The sequence below is a fragment of the Lissotriton vulgaris genome, chromosome 1_1 (assembly GCF_964263255.1).
Source record: "Lissotriton vulgaris chromosome 1_1, aLisVul1.2, whole genome shotgun sequence".
Classification (NCBI taxonomy): Eukaryota; Metazoa; Chordata; class Amphibia; order Caudata; family Salamandridae; genus Lissotriton; species Lissotriton vulgaris.
Genome location: NC_141685.1, coordinates 1,488,971,753 through 1,488,992,951, shown reverse-complemented (window position 1 = coordinate 1,488,992,951; position 21,199 = coordinate 1,488,971,753). Strand labels below are relative to the sequence as shown.

The following is a 21,199-nucleotide window of genomic DNA, read 5'->3' as shown; positions in this document are numbered from 1 at the left end:
CGGGAGGAGGGCAAAGCGGGCAGCAGAGGGAGCGGGAGGAGGGGAGCGTGAGCAGGAGAGGGGGCTGGGGCGTGAGGAGGGCAACGCGTGCAGAAGGGGCAGCAGGGGGGCAATGGGGGCAGCAGAGGGGGCAACGCGGGCAGCAGAGGGGGCAACGCGGGCAGCAGAGGGGGCAACGCGGGCAGGGAAGGGGCAAAGCAGTCAGCAGAGGGGCAGGAGGGGGCAAAGCAGTCAGCAGAGGGCCGGGAGGGGGCAAAGCAGTCAGCAGAGGGGCGGGAGGGAGGGGGCAAAGCAGTCAGCAGAGGGGCGGGAGGGGCAAATAAAGACGAGATTAGAGTCTGTAGTTATTAATGGCAAGGTATTGAATGTATCAACTAGTAACACACCCTGCTTTAAAGGAGAACTATTTAATACGCGCTCAGTGGTTTGTAATCACAAAAATATTTCGGATCTGATTACTGAATATGATTTAGACCTACTTTGCAACATGGAAAGCAAGGAAAAAGATGATAATTAATCACTCCCATTAATCTATCAAATAATATAAACCTGCAGGGCAAAGTAATGTGGTAATGGCTAAAACAGGATTATTAGACAATCATTAATATAAAAGGAACTGTTGACTGGCATCCAGGTTGATTGGTATGCCCTACAGTTGCACTGGCTACAGCCTAGTGTCCCAGCTCCCCTCACCTGGCTAAACTGCTGAAAAGCCAGAATTCAACCAGCTTGATAATTCTGCAGAAAAACAAAATCTTCTTTACATGTATCGAGCAGGCTTTTGTGGTGGATGCAGAAGTCAAAGTGTAGTAATGGCCATTCTGGATGATTCACAGTTGTATGAAGACCAGGATTTGCTGGCAGGCTTGAAATTAGTGGACTCACTGGCCAGAGCGGAGGGTCTGTGTGGTTGATGATACAGTTCTAAGTTGTTTTCATAGTTTTCTAACTCAACAAGCTGATTTAGGATCGAACCTTTCAGAGATGAAAACTTTAAGATGTGGTGTTCCATAACATTCTTTGATATCCCCTCTTTTGGTAAACCCACATAACACCTCTAGCTCAACAAATTGAAAGGTTTAGGTGCACTTCACTGATGTATGTGGAGAAATCCCACATGCTAAATAAACTGTGACTCTACTGTATGAGCCACTCATAAAAGGCCTCTCTACGTCCAGAAATGGATGATGCACAGCTGCTTAAAACTCAATGGAGGAAAGAAAAGCACTCCTCCCATTCCAATAAACAGTATGGAATCATATTGTCAGTCCCTTGCCCCAATGCCTGCAGCCAAACCCAGATAGGAGTGTAAAAATAGGAGGATAGAATCAGTTTCTTATTCAACAACGGATGAGCAGGTCAAGGATGTAACCAATACCGGACTATTTCAGGTGCAGGTACCAAAAGTAGATCATGCACCTTTCTGATCCTCAACAGTGCATACAGATCATGAATGTGTTCATATCTGCGAGCGTTCGATTACTGGGATGCTATCGGTTTTTGCTTCTCAACCAACCTGATAAGTAAACTTCAACTGATACAGAAGGTCATCCAGAAGGATTATAATATTAGGACACATGAATCTTTTATTGTGGATCTAGCCAAACCACACTGGCTTCTGGTATATATGAGAATTTTATTTAAAGAGTTATGTTTAGTCCACAAAGCGTTGTATGATAACATACCCAGATCTTTTTTCATAAAAGAGTCTCCTTTTATATTCCAAGAAGGCATCTGCAATCTGAGAATGCAGCATTAGTGAATAGACCTGGCCTCAGTCAATCTGCCTTGGGAGTTGTGTGCTCTCAATACCATCTAAACAGTGGTACAGCCTTCATTTTTAGCTCCAAAGAGAAAAATCATTAATGGAATTCATGAAACTACATTAAAAAGTGGCTTTTTAATTAAATTACCAGAATTCATTGCTATATGCTTTCTTGAAGTCAATAGGAAGTACAGAGCTTTTTATCGCCAAGATGTCCATGAGTGAACGTCCGCTTCATAAATGTTAGAAATAGAACTCCTAGAAATTGTACTGTCTACTAATTCTTGTGTAGTTTATTGCATCTTGTCGATTTAAGAAACAATACTTCTCGTTTTAGAGGGTGTTTAGAAAGGCATGAAGAAGCAGTTTTGGGTTGTCACTGGGAATAGAGAAGCAATTCGAGATTAGCATGAATGCACTAGGTGTCTGGGATGGAGGATGTGGGCTGTTAGATTTCAGGATAAATTACATTTGGAAGTAAGGTGCTTCTAGAAGGCTGTGCTATTTTGAGACACAGCTTGCTGGAATGCTTCAATAGGATAATTGATCTAGTTAGGTGATGGAACTGCTAAGTGGAGGACTTTAATAATGACAGAAGAACAAACAGTAAAGGATATTTGTACACTGAAGAATGAAAATGTCCCATGTTTCTCCAAGGACACTTCCCTAAACTGTGGAAGTCGCCATTGGGGTCCTCCCACTCCTAAAGAAACTCAACCTAAACATGTTGGATCTTAACAGATATTGGCCCAGCCCTGGACTTTCTTTTCCTGCTAAGATGGTGGCGAAGGCCATGAACATGCAAGTGGCCTCTTTTATATTTCGGTTGATACAGAGTTCGGTTTCTAAAGTGGTCACAGCACAAAATCAGCGCTAATCATGGCCATGGAGGAAATCTTCTTCAACTAGTTCAGGGTGATATGGCAGCCCTTATCCTCCTTGATTTGTCCGCAGTATTGACAAGGCCAATCATGGCCTTTTGACTGACCGTTTACAGAGATTAGGGATAGAGGGTCCTGCACTGGCCCTGCTGGACTCGTTTGAGGATCGGGTTCAATCGGTTTCCGTTAAGGATTTTACACTTGAGCCCTATTCCCCACTGTACGGGTTTCCTCAGGACTCATCGTTCAATCTTTACATTACACCTCTGGCGACTTTGATCAAGTCTTTTGGGTTATCGCTAGTATCTTATGCTGACAATACCCAAATTGTGGTCTCGCTTTCCAACAACTGCTCCATTGGGGCTGACACTTCGGAACTACATGAGCACAGTTAGCAAATGGATGGACAATAATTAATTCATCTAAGGCAGAAGTCATTGAATTTGGAAACAATATCTCCTTCTGGTCTCCTTCATGCTGGCCTGATGACTTGGGCATTCTTTTAACACCTGTGAAGAAGGTTAGAAACCTTGGCGTCCTGGTGGATGAGAAACTCGCCTTTAAAGAAAGTGAACAAGGTGGTTTTTACGCCTCTTTCTATGCTTTTCAAAACACCAAGAAAATAACTCCTACAAAACTGTGCAGCACAGATGCTCCTGAGATTGCCCAGATACCACTCTGCATCTCAAACCATTAGCAGGTTACATTGGCTGCCTGTTGAGCAGAGGATAGTACTTTAAGGCCTTATGCATCTCTTTCAAGGCACTTCATGAACAAGGCCCTACAATCTGAAGGAGAGTTTCAGAGGGTATTTGTCTAGTAAGACTCTTCGCTCCAACTCCGCCTGTAACCTGCCTCGCTCCCCGCCTCACCCCCCCCTTTAATATACTTCTTAGGGTGGCAGGAGCTTTTTTTATTATTTGTACAGCCTTAAATTGGAATCAGCTTCCTCAGGATCTGAAATCTGCTACCTCCTGAACAGCATTTATAAAGTCTTTTAAAACTTGGTTATTCCGTCAGTAGAAGTTCTGGAGTGGCTTGATCGGGTGATTTATAGCGCGAAGCCGCCTTTGGGTATTCATTGCGCTCTACAACTTTCTTCATTCTTTCAATCATCTTCTCAGCTCCACAGAGAATGGATACAGTCTGTAAAAGGTATCTGTCTTATTCAGGCAATCTGAGGTTATCCTTAGGTGGGAAAGAGTTGTGGAAGGGTCTGAAATGGATGTGAAGCCAGGTCCCTGCTTCAAAGGAAGGGTGGCTAGGGGATGCTTTGAATGGGAAAAGATTGTGTGACAATTTAAAATTATACAGGTTAATTGATCTCAAGAGTTCATATCAAGCAATATAGTTATTCAGCATTAAAACACCTCTATTTAAGTGGCAAACTTATTAAAAAACACCCTTTCTGCACAAAACATAGCATAAGGGAATACAGACCCTAACTGCAGCATGTGGGTATGACGGGGAGGTGGAGCAGAGAATTAAACCTGCATGGGCAGCACTATCTGCAGGCAGCAGCAGAGTTTGTGCATCAAAATGATGGTGGGAGCAAAGATGGAAGAGGATAGGAAATCACTTATGGCGAGAGGATCATGCAGTGTGAGCAAGGTGACGTGTCTGTACTATCTGCTTTGAACATAATCTTCTTCACTCATATAATATGCCACCATGGCAGGTTTACATGACAAGACTTCAATTTATTTAGTGACGGTCAGCTCAACTGTGTGCCTTGTCACATGTCACCCAATACACTTACTATATGTTGAAATGAACGGCAAGGATTGCAGTTAAATCAAACAAGGTTCCATTGGTAAAAGGAATTATTAAGGAAACCGGAAAAAGGGGAGGTTAATTCAATATAGTGAATTAGACAGGAAAATTGGCCAAGAAAGTTGGTGGGGGCGTACATTAGACGAGATGGTATTGCCCAACCCCTTTTCAATAAAGAGGACTGTGGGAAATGAGAAGCAAAATGGCAAATAAAGATCCTGGGGACAAACGCTAAGATATCAACAATAGAGCCTTCAAGATTAAAGACACTCCATTATTATCACGTACACCATAAAGGTTAATATTATAGTACTCATAAATGTCTCAAAATTTGTTTAACTTCACGTTAAGCCACAGGAGTTTATGACAGCTCCACATTGTACACCTTGGATCAAGGCAATGGTTGCCATCGTTCTTATCCTGTCCCAAATATCTGGAGCATTTCACAGAGCTTGAAACAATTGTCTTCTGAGAGACCTGAGCCTGGGAAAAATGACATTGAAATTAGGGAGCACCACAGCTAACATTATGCTGAATAGGCACTAAGGTAGGTGACTTGCCACATGCTTAAAAGAAGCTAGTGGTGGAACATATATTTATGATGAAAAGGAAACATTACAACAGAACAATACAAAAAGTATGGAAAGTGACTCAGAAAAGTGGGCAAAGTCTCCAAAGATGCAGCATAAGTGAAGTGTAGCAAAAACAGGTTAACCAGCTTTCTGCTGGGATTCAGCATTTAAGAAAGGAAACAAAAAGCATTACACAGCAACAGACAGACCAGAAAGACACAATGGCACTTCGAGCGTCAATGGTTTCTTTAGTGTGTCACCGTTATTTATTCTCTGTCTTACATCAAAAATGGGAGAAAAGCTACCAGATGATGTATTTCAGTCTATAATCTTACTTTCAGTTTATTCCCTTACATTGGGTAGCAAGGTCTACACAGGGGATTATCAATGTCTAGCTCCACAGGTGAGGTATTGGAAATGTCAGAGCAGCAACACTGAAATCAATCCACAGCTAAAGGCAAAACATTAGCCAGAATAAAGTGCCACCTTACGCAGAGGATACACTGGGCAACACAGTGATGGAATTTGGGTACATAGAACCTGTTCATAAAAACATGAGACTTTGCCATTTTGTATCCCTGACCTACACCTACACTGGTGTGCATTAGTCTCTTAGCCTACTCACACTGGCAATTCGGTTAGTGATGGAGAGGTGCGCTGGAATAATGGAGGCTAGTCGGAGTTCAACTGCTGAAGAAAAGGTCAGTAGAAGTTCCTAGCATAAGAAACCCTTGAAGACACTGTTCAAAAACGTCAGACCCATCACAGTGATAGCTTTCTATGAGAAAACATTAGACAATGTCATGGACATTAAGGTGAAGGAACAAAAAAAACCTAGACAAAAACCAAGCAACTTTTAGGGTCAGCTGTAGCACAGAAACAGCCTCACTAACTGTCCTTGACGATTCTTAGAAGTTCATTGGCAAAGTAGAGTCCTGTATCTGGACCTTAATGCAGCTGTTGATATGGTTTGACCATTTAACTCTCAAATACTCCACAAATCAGGATGGAGATCAACAGGATGGTCTTAGGATGCTTGAAAGCCTACTAAGACAGGTCTAATATAGTGGAGAAGTGTGGCTCAATGATTAGAGCGGCAGACCCTGATGCAGAGGTCTAGCCCGGGACCAGGGTTCAATTCCCCGCCTCGGTGGGTATTGGGCTCAAAATTCCACTGACCTGATAATTCTCGCCTTGGTGCCTATTCCAATCATAGAGTTCCACTCTGCAACTCTGGGCAATAGCTTGCTTAGTCTCCACAACGGCCCCCACGCTAAGGATGCCTGGCCTCCACCTTGGGGGTGCCCAGGAGTGGACGCCTCACAGGGAAAGCCAGGATGGGATCCACAGCGGTATTCGTATAAGCGCCTTGAGACCCTTGCGGGTGAGTAGTGCGCTATACAAGTATCAATTTTACAAGTTACGGTTGGGAAAGATTTCTCATCTTCCACTTTAATCCCCACAGAGTTCTACAATGGGCCATTCATAGCCCCACACTTTTCAAACATTCATGAAATCCCTAAATACATAACTAAGAGCTTTAGGTTTGAATGTCTATCTGCCTGCTGTTAGCAGTCCTATCTAACAATAAGCTCAAAACATGATACACTAAGAATTCACCTGGAGCCAAAAATCTTGTCTCTCCAACAACTTCTTTAACCCCTTCGATGCTGATGACGAGCTCAGCTCGTCATCAGCCACGGTGGTCGTGTGCTGATGACGAGTTGAGCTCGTCATGTAACATTGCGCCTTACATTTTTCAGCACAGGGGAAAAATAACCACAGCAGCCAAGGTGTTAAACAAATCTAACAAAGCAGTTTTTGCTTCTCACTCTTAATAGCAAATGCTATGTGCTGATCATTTAGTCTAAGGTTAGACATAGTAAATCAAGCAAAATCCCTAGGTTTCACTAGAAATGGAAAACTCTCCACACAGAATCAAGTTTGATACATAGCCAAGAATGCTCAATGACAAGGACATAAAAACCCATCCCAATCTCTAGTACTTGATCCTGCTGCAAGACAATAATATTTTAGCACTGTCCTTTATTCTCTCCCAGCTGGACTACAAAATGCTCTGCCCACAGGCATCCCCAAATCAAGTCAACCACCTTCTCTCTTGAAAGCAGGAGCAAAACTTTTTTTAATACAAAAACATAGTGACTAAAATACTAGCAAAGAACACAAACTCAAAGAATGAAGATTTGTTCACATAAGAAATCCTGCTATTCAAAAAATTCTCATACATCCTTTTCAAAAGTGCCACCAAAATTCTTAAGACATATTATAATACTCTGAAATACTCCTCTTACAGTGCCTTCGAAAAGGGAAGAAAATGTTTACTAGATAGTACATTCAATGTTAAGCGAAATATCCTCTGTGCTTAAATAAATGCACAGAATCTGAACAGTACATCTAGCAACATTTGTGAATAAGGACCTATTTTGCAAATAAACAAGAAAAGCATAAAATGTCAATCTATTTCGTATCAGCCCCCACCTAGATATCTTCCAGCTATATCAGGTGCCAGGATGTTCACTGTGTATTTTATCTATCTGCGTCTATGTATACTTCCATTATTGTCGCTATGTTGATCCCTGAAGGCCACATGGATGTTTTATGATTATGTGTATGTGTGCCTTCTTTGTCAAGCACTCTGTCATCCCCATTGACATGGCCATTTTACATTAAACTACTAATAAAAATAAACAAGTAGCTATGTCAGTTTCTTCTATAAGGTGTGTGAAGTGGCTGGAAATTAGTATGTAGTCAATTCTTGAGTAAGAATTATGAGGGGCCGAACAGAATGTGTAATCTCTTCCGTCTGGGTGTTGTAGACGCCAGGAGTCGCGTAAGTTAAACTTGGAACAGAGGCGGTTGAGAATATCATGGGATCGAGAAGGGGGAAAAGACACATTTGGACTGGCGATCCTGGTGGGGGTCTAGAGGGAGGTTGAAGTCCCCACCAACTATCAAGAGCTCATCTTGGGGAATGCCCTCAATGGCTGAAGAAACAGATCCCCAGAACTCGGGGTCGTCAGAGTTCAGCCTGTATATGTTTACTACGTGGATGGGATCTTCTTTTCTCATTAGGTGTGTAATCAGTAATCTGCCATCGTCATCTTGAGTGTGTGAGATCATGGAAATGTTAGACTTTTTTGAAACTATGGTGATAACCCCCCTCTTTTTGTGTACAGCTGGGGAGCAGATGGTGTATGAGATCCAATGATGTTTAATGAATTCAGTGTCTTCTTTTGACAGTTTTGTCTCCTGAAGTAGGATGATATCCCCTTTGAATATTTGGCAAAAACCAAAGACTTTTCTATGCTTTACTGGATGATTAAGCCCCTTGATGTTCAAGGACACTATATTAAGGCTTTCTGCCAAGATTTGGCCTGAGTCATCTAAACGGTAGGTGTCGCAAAGGAAGTGGCCAACTTATAGCGAATGCTGTAGTGGAGGTGTTGGGATCGGTGTAAAACGCAGACGAGGCATGTGCATCCAGATTGTGGACCAATAGCTGGAGGGTACGACTCATGATGAATAACCTGTGGTGACCGTCATTGTGACAGCAAGATGAGTAAGACACACACAATACTACTTTTGAGAGCTGGGTAGTGACAAACAGAAGAAAAGATAGAAACAATAAAAAAACAACCAAAATTACATTTTCCCCAAAACCCCTCGATCCGCCCCTCCACCAATAACCTTGCTCCCACAACCCTCCCACCCCTCCCTCCCCCAACCCTCACAGAACTCGAACTTAGGAAATGCTAGCGTTTTAATGAGGACATCCTCTCAGACCCTGAAAACAAAAAACGAATAGAGAACGCCATCAGAGACTACATTACATTGAACGACATACCAGGGTCGGGCATTTCTATTGTGTGGGATGCACGCAAATCCACAATTAGGGGTGTCATCATAGGCATCTGGGCACAGACAAACAAAGTACTGAATGCACAATTAGAAACACTTGAGAGAGACATTAAAGCTCTGGAAATCACCCATTCGGACGACTTATACAATACTTCCACTTAAGACCTTCTTACTAAAAAAAAAAGTATGATTACAATGCAATCATGAACAAACGCGCTGGTGTTTGGATAAATACATTTAAAGCACTGAATCTGTGTGAGTAACAAAGCAGGGAAATTACTTGCGTCTTACCACAAACACGAAATCAGTTCAACATAGCTTCAATAAAGGACCCCGCCAATAACATACATACACAACAAAATAAAATATTAGATAGATACTTTCCAGGCTTTTTACGAAGATCTTTATAAAAAAACAAGATGGCCTTTGACCCAGATGCATGCACCAATTACCTAAGCTTGTTAAACCTCCCGAAACTTTGATGAAGCCAGCTCCAAATTAGGCTCCCCCTTCAAGGACAAGGAACTTTCCACCTCCATTAAATCGCTTAAGTGCAATAAAGCTCCGGGCCCTGATGGCTTCTCGGACAGCTTCTACAAAGAATTTCAAAATATCCTCAGCCCTGTCCTTCTGAAACTGTTCCAGTCCTTTAACGTGAAGGGTGGTGTCTCTAAGTCAATGAGGGAGGCCACCATAAGTGTCACCCCAAAAGAGGGCAAAGATCCTCTTTTAACAAAAAATTACAGCCCAATCTCGCTCATAAATCTGGACAGCAAAATATACGCAAAAACCCTGGCCAACAGACTCAATGCATTTCCTCCAAAACTAATTAGCAACTCGCAAGTGGGGTTTCTTAAATACCGCAAGTCCACCGCTAACACAAGACTACTCTGTCATGTCCTGGAAAAAGCAAAAATAACAGCTGCACCCTCCTTCGCTATCGCCATGGACGCGGAAAAAGCGTTCAACAGGGTATCGTGGCCCTTTTAAAAACAATGTATGCAATCTTTTAATTTGGGGATGCCCTACATTGATATGGTAATGGCCCTGTATTCCGCCCAGACTGCCCGAAGCCATTAATGGCTCCCTGTCGGACCCTTTTTGCTTAGAATAAGGAACCAGACAGGGCTGTTCTCTCTCACCAGCTCTATTTCTCCTGGCCCTCGAACCCCTCATCGCGGATATAAAACGTAATGACGATATTACGGGTCTAGACTTTGGGGAGGCATGCATAAAGCTGGCTGCATATGCGGATGACATCCTGGTGGTTACAGAACACCCACAATGATCCATTGAGGCTCTCATGTCCACCATAGAAAACTACTCTCTTCACTCGGGCTACAAATTGAACCGGGATAAGTGTGAGGTTAAACCCCTGAACATATACGGCACCAGAGACATGCTGCGAAGCTCTGGCCTGTCCTGGCAGACCGGAATCAATAAATATCTCTGAATTGAATTTGGTAGTACCCTCCTTGAAACCCTCCAGCACAACGAAAAAACCACCTTGGAGAAAGTCAAATAGCAACTTGGTCTCCTCGTTTCATAACTTGGTGGGGGAGAGCTGAGAACATCAAGATGATGATCTCCCCTCTAGTGAACTACCTTATCACGATGTTGCCCCTCACTTTATCCCAGGACTTTCATCACAAATTAGATACCATACTCACAAAATTTCTCTGGAAAGGGAAAAGAGCAAGAATAGGCATAAAAAAACTACCTGGACAAGTCTCTTGGAGAGGTCAACTTAGCAGACTTCAAACTATACCAAATGGCCTTTCTCGCCAAACAGGGCTCCTACTGGCTGTCACCTCCTGCCGACTACAGCCCAGTTTGGCTAGAGATAGAAAAAGCCCTCTTTGGAAATATTGGTCTAGCGGCGGTTCTATCAGCAAATCTGAATGCAACGTGCTGCTCGAAATCGATCTTCCAGAACACAAAAATCGCCCTTTTAAAAATAGATAAACTTTTGGATTCCAGTATTCGGGGCTCTCGGTGGGAATCGAGCTGGCATAACCATTCCGTGCTGTACAAGGGTAAGCCATTACAAAATGATATCTGGATTAAAAAGGGTATTTTTTCCCCACACCAACTATATAAGGGTTCATATATAATCTTGACCCACTTGAATTGTATACCTTCCTGAATGTTAAGGCAGCGATCACTAAAGCATAATTCTCTGCAGACCCTCCCTCTCTCCCGGCCTACCTCGCTAGACTAAACAGACTAGGCCACCAGGTGTCCTGGATCTATAAACTCATACGCCCGCAACACTCCAATCTTAATAAACAAATCTTAAAGTTCTGGGAACCACACTCCTCCTTCCATATATCTGATGTAGATTGGGCCAAAACCTGGGAATCTACCATGCGACACAAAATCAGCCCTACACTTTCCCAGACGAAATTCTGGCTTCTGCAAAAAGTCTTTTGAACACCAGCTCGTCTTTTTGCCCACAACATCAGAACTGATGCCATCTGCAGGAACTGTAAAGTTGTGGACGGTGACCGTGATCATCTTATACTCCATTGCGAATGTGTGGCCCCCTTTTGGGATAAGGTCTTCAATTTCCTCAAAAAGGTCCACTCTTTCTCCACCTTCAAACCCCCCCCCCTCTCCCAGGGAATTGTCCTACCTATCCTTTGGTTTCCTCAAAGCCACGTCCCTTAACGACAATGATAGAGCCCTATTAGACTAACTCTTCATGGCTGCAGTGAAAGTGGTTCTCAGTAATTGGAAAGATAATCGCAAATCATCCTTGGTCTGCTGGCTAATTGGGTAATCAATCTTAGAGGTGCAGACAACATCACTTCAACACTCACCCTGGCGACCCCCTCGGAGACGAATGTGGGACAGTCTTTTACTGCCAGCCTTTCTTCTCGTAAGCAAGGACTATACGTACAAAGTGCGTATTTATGCACTGATTGCAGGTTTTAAAAACAAAATTAATAAAGGGCATTGTCATTTACAATGCCAATAGCCCCAACTCTCGCCAATGCGAGACCTATTGCATTGCAAATGCTTGTTTTGTTTGTTATGCTGGGCTTCAAAACTCTAACACATTAGGGGCAACAGAGATCTGGGCTGCAGCAGGGAAATACACCAGTAACCGGTTGCTGCAGAAGTGAACTCATAACTTATACGAGGGAAAGGCGCTCAGAAAAAAACAGCACGAGGGAGTAACGACGGGTTCAGTGGTAACGGGGACAATGGGATCACAAAACACAAGAACTTCTAGAAATCTTCCTCTTTTGTGGCACGTGTGCTGCAGAAGGGCAATAAGAGCACAAATGAAGGTTTTTGTATGGGAAATGTTTGAGTGGGTGTCTGCATGCTCGAAAGGTCCGAGGCTGGTTCATCTGCACATCCCGTTGTGTTTGTCATCGCTTTTTAGGGACTGTGGTGGTCAGAGGGACCCTAAAATTGCGGGTGCTAAGAGGCATAGCTGATGCATGTGAGCGTGAATAAAACGCGCCAGCACACGGAACATTATAAAACGTTAAAAAAACATAAATGTAGTGTAATGTGTGGTGATCAGTGGTCACAGGACCAAGATGGAACTTCTGTCAACCAAAAACGCTGGCTATGCCCAACAAATGCCGAAGTTGTAAATGTAATGTTTCTTTCAGATATTTGTTGTGTACTTATAGACTGCAAATTACCCTGAAAGCATCTGTTCTTGGCATGTAGTTCTGTAGATTCACATGCTTTGCATACCCTTGCCATCTACTGTTGGACCCGGATGTTGGCAAGTTGTTTTTCTTCAAAAAAGTCTTTCGCGTCATGAGGTCCTCTTGGTAATAGTGTGCATGGGCATCGACTCCATTGTTAGACAGACTCACCCTTGGCCCGGGCGCGGAGAGGCCCACGCGCACCTCGCGCTGCAGGAGAAGCGGGCGGTTTAAATATGCACCTCCGGGCGCAGGAACATCCTTGGCGGCAACGCGCTGCCGCAGGGCAAGCCTGGACTCGCATTACCCTAGTCCCGCAAGTGTAGTGAAGATTGCTGCACTGCGGGAGAAGCCGGACGGTTAAATATGTGGGCACGGGAACAACGTTGGCGGCAACACGCAGCTGCAGGGCTAGCTGAGACTCGCAGTTCCCTGGTCACGCATGTGTAGTGAAGACGCCTGCACACACAGGGCAATGCAGTGGCTGGACTGAGACAGATTAGAAAGACTACTACTGTGGGTGGCCCAATCAGTGCTGCAGACCACTAGTAGCATTTAATTTACAGGCCCTGTGTATATTGTATACCACTCTACAAGGGACTTACAAGTAAATTAAATATGTCAAGCAGGTATACACCAATTAAACAGGTTTAGGGAAGAAGCTCTTGTAAACAAATTAAGGCCGTTGTAGGTAATTAGTCCAGTAGAGTACATTAAAAGAACAGGTTTATTCAGACTCTGTTATAGTCAGTTCGAGGTAACTGGTAAGATGGTAAGTAAGCCCCACCTGTGATGGTAAGTAAGCCCCACCTGTAGCAGCATCCTGCTGCTCAGCCTCACTCATTCTAACTGACACTCATACAGCCTAGCACTCATGAACATTCTATTACATCACATACACACTGGCTGAGCGGTAGGGAGCTAAGAGATAACAGGATACAATTAAACAGAAGCACTTTAGCACTGATTAGCAGTGGTAAAGTGCTCAGAGTTCTACAGCCAACAAAAAGATACAGCAAAACATGTAGCTAACAAGCATTTACAATGCAATGGTTTCGCCTTTTGAAAAGTTTGAGCTATTGGCATTGTAAATGACAAAATTTGTATTTATGTGTTGGTTTTGAAAACAGATAAATAAATGGCATTGTCATTTACAATGCCAATAGTTTAATCTCGGGCAAATGCCACACAAAAACATACAGAGCCGCACACACCCAGAGCCGCACACACCCACCCAAAGCCAAACACACACTCAGGGAAGGAAGCACAGCGAGGGGGCAGGGAAGCAAGCACAGCGAGGGGGCAGGGAAGCAAGCACAGCGAGGGGGCAGGGAAGCAAGCACAGCGAGGGGGCAGGGAAGCAAGCACAGCGAGGGGGCAGGGAAGCAAGCACAGCGAGGGGGCAGGGAAGCAAGCACAGCGAGGGGGCAGGGAAGCAAGCACAGCGAGGGGGCAGGGAAGCAAGCACTGCGAGGGGGCAGGGAAGCAAGCACAGCGAGGGGGCAGGGAAGCAAGCACAGCCAAGGGGCAGGGAAGCAAGCACAGCCAAGGGGCAGGGAAGCAAGCACGGGCAGGGAAGCAAGCACAGCCAGGGGGCAGGGAAGCAAGCACAGCCAGGGGGCAGGGGAGCAAGCACAGCCAGGGGGCAGGGGAGCAAGCACAGCCAGGGGGCAGGGGAGCAAGCACAGCCAGGGGGCAGGGGAGCAAGCACAGCCAGGGGGCAGGGGAGCAAGCACAGCCAGGGGGCAGGGGAGCAAGCACAGCCAGGGGGCAGGGGAGCAAGCACAGCCAGGGGGCAGGGGAGCAAGCACAGCCAGGAGGCAGGGGAGCAAGCACAGCCAGGAGGCAGGGGAGCAAGCACAGCCAGGGGGCAGGGGAGCAAGCACAGCCAGGGGGCAGGGGAGCAAGCACAGCCAGGGGAGCAAGCACAGCCAGGGGGCAGGGGAGCAAGCACAGCCAGGGGGCAGGGGAGCAAGCACAGCCATGTTTCCAGTGCTTGACTATTCTGAACAAACCATTGATATCGGCCTGCCACTGAAACGAAAACAACTCCCAGAATATCTTCTATGAGCATTGGTACCCAGGAACCTGCACTAGCCTAACTGACTTGATAAAGTAACCGTGACCAAGTGGTCTCACTAGTGGTATGACACCTTGAGCCAGTTCGGACCTTTTATACAATCGCACTTTTGACTCTGGGAATAGTGACTCGTTGACTTGTGACTGCAGTATGCGGCTACAGATCACTACGCACATCGCAACAGCTGGTAAACGTCAGACACTATAGTGCTACCTATTGTGTGTAGGAAGAGGGGGTGCACACTGGTTCCAAAATGCTTGGGCATATCTTCAGCCCTGACTATTTATAGGTGGGGGGAGCCAACATGTTAACAGGCAGAGCAAGGAGTAAACGAACCATAACAACCCTGCACTGATAACTGTGTGCGAATTATCTCGCTACTGTCTGGGATTTATAGCCCCAATATAACCAAGCCACACAAATACGAATAGCATCAATAATAGAAGTACAAGTTCATACATGTATAAGCATTTAATACAAATTATTCAAATATACTTTGATACCTTATGTAAACAGTTCAATAAACAGAAAATAAACTTACACCCAATAACTGACAAACGACTCGGAACTTGGCCCCACTATCCAATTCATTCAAACTCCTCACCCATACCTACACACCACAAACACTAACCATACACATGCTATTTATTATCACCTACCACACTACATCTCCTTTGGTACACACAATACACATAAAAGGTAAATAATTACAACAGGGGCAAAATAAATGCATCAGGATAAAGATAAAAGCAGGCTAGCGCTGGATAGGTTTGTCAGTATTGAGGTAGATGGGTTTCTTACTCTCCTGTTTAAATCAATAGGTCCCCATGCCCTGGCCAAGGAGGGTATCAAAGGTTGCCATGCTCAGCTCAGGCTATGTATTATTGGTACGTTGCCCGGATACGGCTGAGTGCCAGATGCTGTCATTCCTTGGCTAGGGAGGGTGACAGAAACAGCCGGTTTCCACCTTTGGCAGTGGCCCTTGCAGGTTGCGTGCCAGGCTGCCTGGCGGCTCCAGTCCTTCGGTTACTGACTCAGGGTGGCAGAGATGCTGTGCTCTTGTCTGGCTGGGTACCATCATTTACAGTGCCCAATGCCTGACTGGGCGCAAAGATTGCAGTGCCCGGGGTTCACTCAGTGCCAGGTGTAGCCGCGCACCGAGCACCTTCTGTACCCAGGGCAGGTTGGATGCCCTGCTGAAAACGGCTGTAAAAAAAGGCGACCAGGGTGACCGAGGCTGCCAGGACATGCTCCGGGCAGGCATTGGTGTCGAGTCTGCGCCCCAGCTGAGCGCTTCCCGACACTTCAGTACAGGCATTTGGCACGGGCTTTCATGCCCAGTAAGCACTGGTGGTAGAGCATGCCAGCCCTCCATGTCCGAATGCCCAGCTTCCTTGGCAGCTACGCCCCTGCCTCCTTGTCAGTGCCCGGAAAAGGCATTGTGCCAGGGGCTCTCGTGTCCAGAGCGCCAGGGGGGGGGGGCAGTGACCCCGTGCTGAGTCCGCCGGTGCATCTGTCAAGCTGTGCTCCCAGCCATGCCTCTCTCTCCTCCCCCGCCCCCAGTCACTGCAGCTGCTGCCACGTGTGTCGTGTCTCACGCAGCCACTCACTCCAGCCTGTGCCCTTTCCACAACAATGAGCATTTAAAACACCTACTTTCCCATTCAAATAACACCCTTCACTGCGCAGCCTCTGGAAACACCATTACCAATCTGCCGAGCACAAAGTCGTGGCGCACGCCTCACGCTGCACGCACAGCAGTAATTAACTTTTCAGACTGTCTGGAATAAAAGTTGCATCGGGTCACGCAAGTACCTCTAACTTCACACAGCAATACACACATGAATGCAATAAATCCAACACTGCCCGATTTCCCACTTCTGGAAGTGCACCGACCAGCCCTCTCTGTGTGAACATTGACAGAAGTCTCCCACCCGCCCCACGCCGCCCCCCCCCCCCTTTCCTGTTCGCCCCTCACTCACCTGGCAGAAACTGTGTGCTGCTAGGACCCAGGGTAGAAGCCACCTCATCCCTGTCAGCCGGGGTTAGATACATTGATTGGACCCAGAATGGCACCCTTGTTTTAAAATCCAAAAAAACACCACTTAAGAGAGTTTCCAGCAATCCCAGCCTGGCCGGTCCCGGCAGCCAGCTCTGTCCTCTTTAGGGTTTTATTAAAGGCGGGTCTGACGTCAGGCAGAGGGACAGGCCCTGCATTTTTTCTCAAAGGAAACTTTTTTTCCTGCCTTGAACTTGTTTTTTCTTCCCACCTCCACTATTCTCTGTAATGATGAGTCTAAGGATTCTTAAAGGTAAAGTAACCGTACACACATTCTGCGGTGCACCGGGACATCACTCCAGCGTGGCTTGCAGCGCTGCAGGGGGACGGGCACACGGACAGCGGGAGGGGGGACGGGCACACGGACAGCGGGAGGGGGGACGGGCACAGAAGGCTAAAACGAAAACGACCCACATCATTAAAGGGGGAGAAAAGACACACGGCGAGAGCAGGACAAAAGTGAAAGGGTGCAAAGAAATTAAGAGAAAGGGTAGTGATAAAGCACACGAGAAAAGGGAAACAGAGCAGGGACGAAACAATTGTTTGTTAAATCTTGCCAATTATCAAGCCGATAATGTGTGGGCATCCCAAGGCATCTTCACCATCAATCAACCAGGATCAAATAAACTCTCTAGTCTCACTCGCCCCTTGAGTGAATCCAGCGGTTGACCAGCGACTTCAGACGTATTCACTCACTCATACCCGTAGTATTCCCTCTCCCCACAGCATTGAGTCCCTCCCGCCTGGTACTCACACGAAGACCCCGAAGAGCAGGGCTCGGACGCCCACTTCCAGCAGCAGCTCCCGCATCTCCGGTCCCTCGTCTGTCGCTCGCTGCCGCCCTGCTCTGACGGCCCGCCCAGCCCCATGCGCAGCCCGTGCCCCAGCCTGCCCAGCCGCCCCCGGCAAGGAACGGGGAGAGGGAGGGGGCAGGAGGGGTGGAGATATGAGAGGAGGAGGAGGGAAGGCGACGGATAAGGCTGGATGAAAGAGCGAGAAGCGAGGGGAGGAAGCAGAGGTGACAGTAGGAGGGGGTGAAAGAGAGGAGGAGGGTGTCACAACCAATAATGTTCCGTCTCCTTGCAGTGACAGCAGGGCTGCCGCACACCTGGATATGAAAGTCTTGGGCGTGAGGCACGGATCGCCCACAAGGACCGGCCATTGTGTCGGGTGTTAAAGCGGACCACGCCATGAAGGCTACTGCCAGGCCGCCATCTTCAGATAACTGACCAAAAGAAACCTAAAAAATAAAAATAAAAAACAACCGCCCACCGCTGCATGACGTAAGTAAAGGGGTGGGATGAGTAAAAATTGCGGGAACGCCCACGAATCTGCTCCGGCAATGACGGCAGATCGCTCTTCCAATGGCTAGCCTTCATTTATGGAGCTAGCCGATGGAAGAGCAGGCGGGACAAAGCCCCCGTACTGTTCTGACATTAGATTTCGCCTGCGCAACGTTGCTGCGCAGCGGATCGCCAGGCGAAACCTAAAATGCAAAACGACTGCAGCAAGACCACCCTAAAGATGCCAGGTCTAACACCTCCTCCTTCCCATTCACTGCAGACATATGTATATATCTCCTAAATATGGATAGTGGATATGCTGCATACTTCACACTGTCATTAGCGGGTATCCTCGGTCATAGGTAAAGCGTTGCCCATATGGACACAATCCTGGAGATATCTCAATACCATGGTGTGAATGTAGATCTCAAGGAATATGGATGGAGATCGCTAAACTAAACATTTCAATAGTTCACGTTCAACATATAAACCATATCCACAAATGATTAGATCCTAGAATTGCTGATGTTCCATGCGCTATATTTATGGAGTACCTGCTCTTCTAATCCTATCAGGCGCTAAGGAATGTGTCTTGAGAGGAAAGGCCGATAGCTAAGAGACTAAACTCAAGTAAACAACTCGCCGACCCCCAGAAAATGATTTAAAGCTAGTCACTTGACATTGCCTAGCTTCTCTCGTATACATCCCTAGGCAGGCGCGCAACACCCATTGAACTCACCGGGCTCACCCCGCCCCCCCCCCCCCCCCCCCCCCCCGTCGTGTGTGGAAGCCTGGGATGAGACAGATCCCGGGCACACACAGAGCCACACCTGAACGTTTAACAGGTCTTTAAAAGACCATTTGAATGTTAATTAGGCCTTGCAGTTGTTTCACCCCTTCTATGAGCCCCTGCAGCTCCACTCTGCCTACTGATCAAAGGTTCAGCCCCCCCCCCCGAAATTTGGCTCTAGTTGCGCCTCTGTCCCTAGGTACAGTCTGCCCTGCTGGTGTCAGTGGCAAGACTATAGACAGCAAAAGAGGCATACATTCAATCGAAAAGCGAATTGTTCATAAAAATCAAACTAGGGAGCAGACGGCAGTTTTACAAATAAAATGTGTTATGCCCCAAGAGAAAGAATCCCTCTCTATTGGAAGAAAAAAGAAACATGACAGTTTTCTAGTTTAAATAAGAACGAACTTCAATCTAAAAATATGGGCAGCACGATCAAAAACAAGCGGTCAACAACATTCGTTTCCTTAAGTTAGCAAAGGGAAGCAAATGCGTCTCTAGCCACATAAAATGCAGACGGCAGACTGCGTTTTTTCCTTTCCCCAGATCTTGGGAGCTGAGCGCAGCGAGAGTTCCCAAGATCAGGAAGTGCTGCAGGCTGCAACAGACACAAGCATTTTCCTCCCAGCTGGGACATGCACTTCCCGGAGTCACACTTCCTCTCACTCCCAGACCCTCCCAACATCCCGTCAGCCTTGCGCAACATCCGAGGGCTTCACCATCCCTGCATGACACACGGTCAGCAGCGGACTCTTGGGGTCCGAGGGCATCCGTGTATCATGAACACCACAGAGAACAAGGAGATTCCAGTGAAAGACTGGGCAGGGCACGGATTGTGGCGCAATTAAGCCAACAGACCAATTCTCCTCGTTTGTGCAACACAGGCCCACCTTACTGTAGGTGCAATCATGGAAAAGCACAGGCTAAATCTTCAAGAGGTGGGCATAGTTTGCCAGCCCCCTTCACTCGTGTTCTGGGAGTATTAATCAAAGATGAAACCGTCAACGTACACTCGCGGCTCAGTAAACATGACCTAGCAGTCACTACTACTTTAAATGCTACGGCAACTTAATGAATGGTTTGACAGCTAATACACCCAGCCAAGTATTACTCGCAGAAACTAGTAAGAAACATGGAAACAAGAAATATTTGAGGAGTAGGCAATATGTCAGATGTGAAAATCCAATGTTGGGAATATCAGATGCCCCATCCTTTTGCCCCTACTCATCCTTCACCAATTCATCAGTCTCCGATGGGACATATGTGCTTTTGCTCGTTTGGAAGAACTTTACCGCCCTTATCCTTTCTGCAGGCACACATGGCCCATCATGTAGCGCCACTGCCCTACAGCCTTCCGAATGGCCCTCGTGCACAACTAACCAATGGCTCTTTTGCAGAGCTCTAAGCTACCACTGTTAATACCAGCACTCATAGCATCTACTGCAGCTTCCATTGCCTCTTACACATTGCATCTCTCCTACAGAACAAAACAGCTCATACCCAACAGCGTCTGTCCTGAACACACCACCGGTAGAGCCACCGCTGTATGGAACTGTCATAATCCGTTATACCGCCCCAATGCTTCTCCGCAGCCTACCTGCGTTTACCCTCCACAGCTCATCGGTGCCTCTCCAGCTAGGACCATAACATACACTGCCCACCAGCCTCTCCTCCACAGCTTATCAGTGCCCCTCCCGCACAGACCACCGGCGCTCTTGCATTTACCCTTCGGCCCCGAATTAGTTTATTTAAATATACATCCAGATCCCACGGTACCACTGAAACATCCCAGTGCCCAGGACTCACCATGAAGTCGCTACAGAAGCTGTCGTCACCGCAGGGCTCCTTCCTCTCCATGGCTCTCACCCGCTGGATAAAGCTCCGAAGGATCACCGCCTGCTCCATGCTGCCTCGCGATGTGCCCGTTCCACTATATCAGCAATTGCCCTTCAAGCCCCCATACAGCCCCGTGCCGGGTCGCTCATCACGCCCGGCGGCTGTTCCCAGCCTGGCTACTCTTCCTAGGCTCGGAGACTCCTCCGGGTAAGGGAGGGACTGGCCGGAACTGGCGGCGCCGAGCCCTCCAACGCCCACATAGAAACAGAAGACGGACTCTACGTTAGGTACCGTGTGTGCGTGAACAAAGAAGAAGGACTGGGGAACCGTCGCCGTGGCGCTAACGTGCTGCCATCATCCAATGGGAGCGAACTCAGTCGCCACTAGAAAGGAATTGAATTGTAGTCTGACCTGGTTAACCAGACGAAGAAAGAATGTTTTGTTGAGTATTAGTCAACATGTTGGAACGGGAGTAGCTCGGAGTCTCCAGTATTGACGACCTAATGTGGGCGGATTCAGTAAATTTCACTAAATATAATAAAGGGCGTGCTATAAGCTTTATGTTATCTTGACCCTGAGCATACCATTATTTCGATTACTCCATTATTCA

General features: G+C 46.6%; 1 protein-coding gene across 3 annotated transcripts in view; it reads right to left on the bottom strand.

Annotated features, from left to right (window-relative positions):
• The window catches only part of PTPN12 (protein tyrosine phosphatase non-receptor type 12), a 592,849-nt gene extending 571,975 nt beyond the window's left edge, over positions 1–20,874 (bottom strand). For 2 of the 3 annotated variants that reach the window (XM_086967364.1, XM_086967365.1), the window contains exon 1: positions 20,560–20,874. In XM_086967364.1, the coding sequence (XP_086823490.1) occupies positions 20,560–20,658 (99 nt within the window). In that variant the 5' untranslated portion in view covers positions 20,659–20,874. The remainder of the gene's footprint in view (positions 1–20,559) is intronic. The other variant, XM_086967366.1, reaches the window with a different exon arrangement.
• Positions 20,875–21,199: the final 325 nt, after the last annotated feature.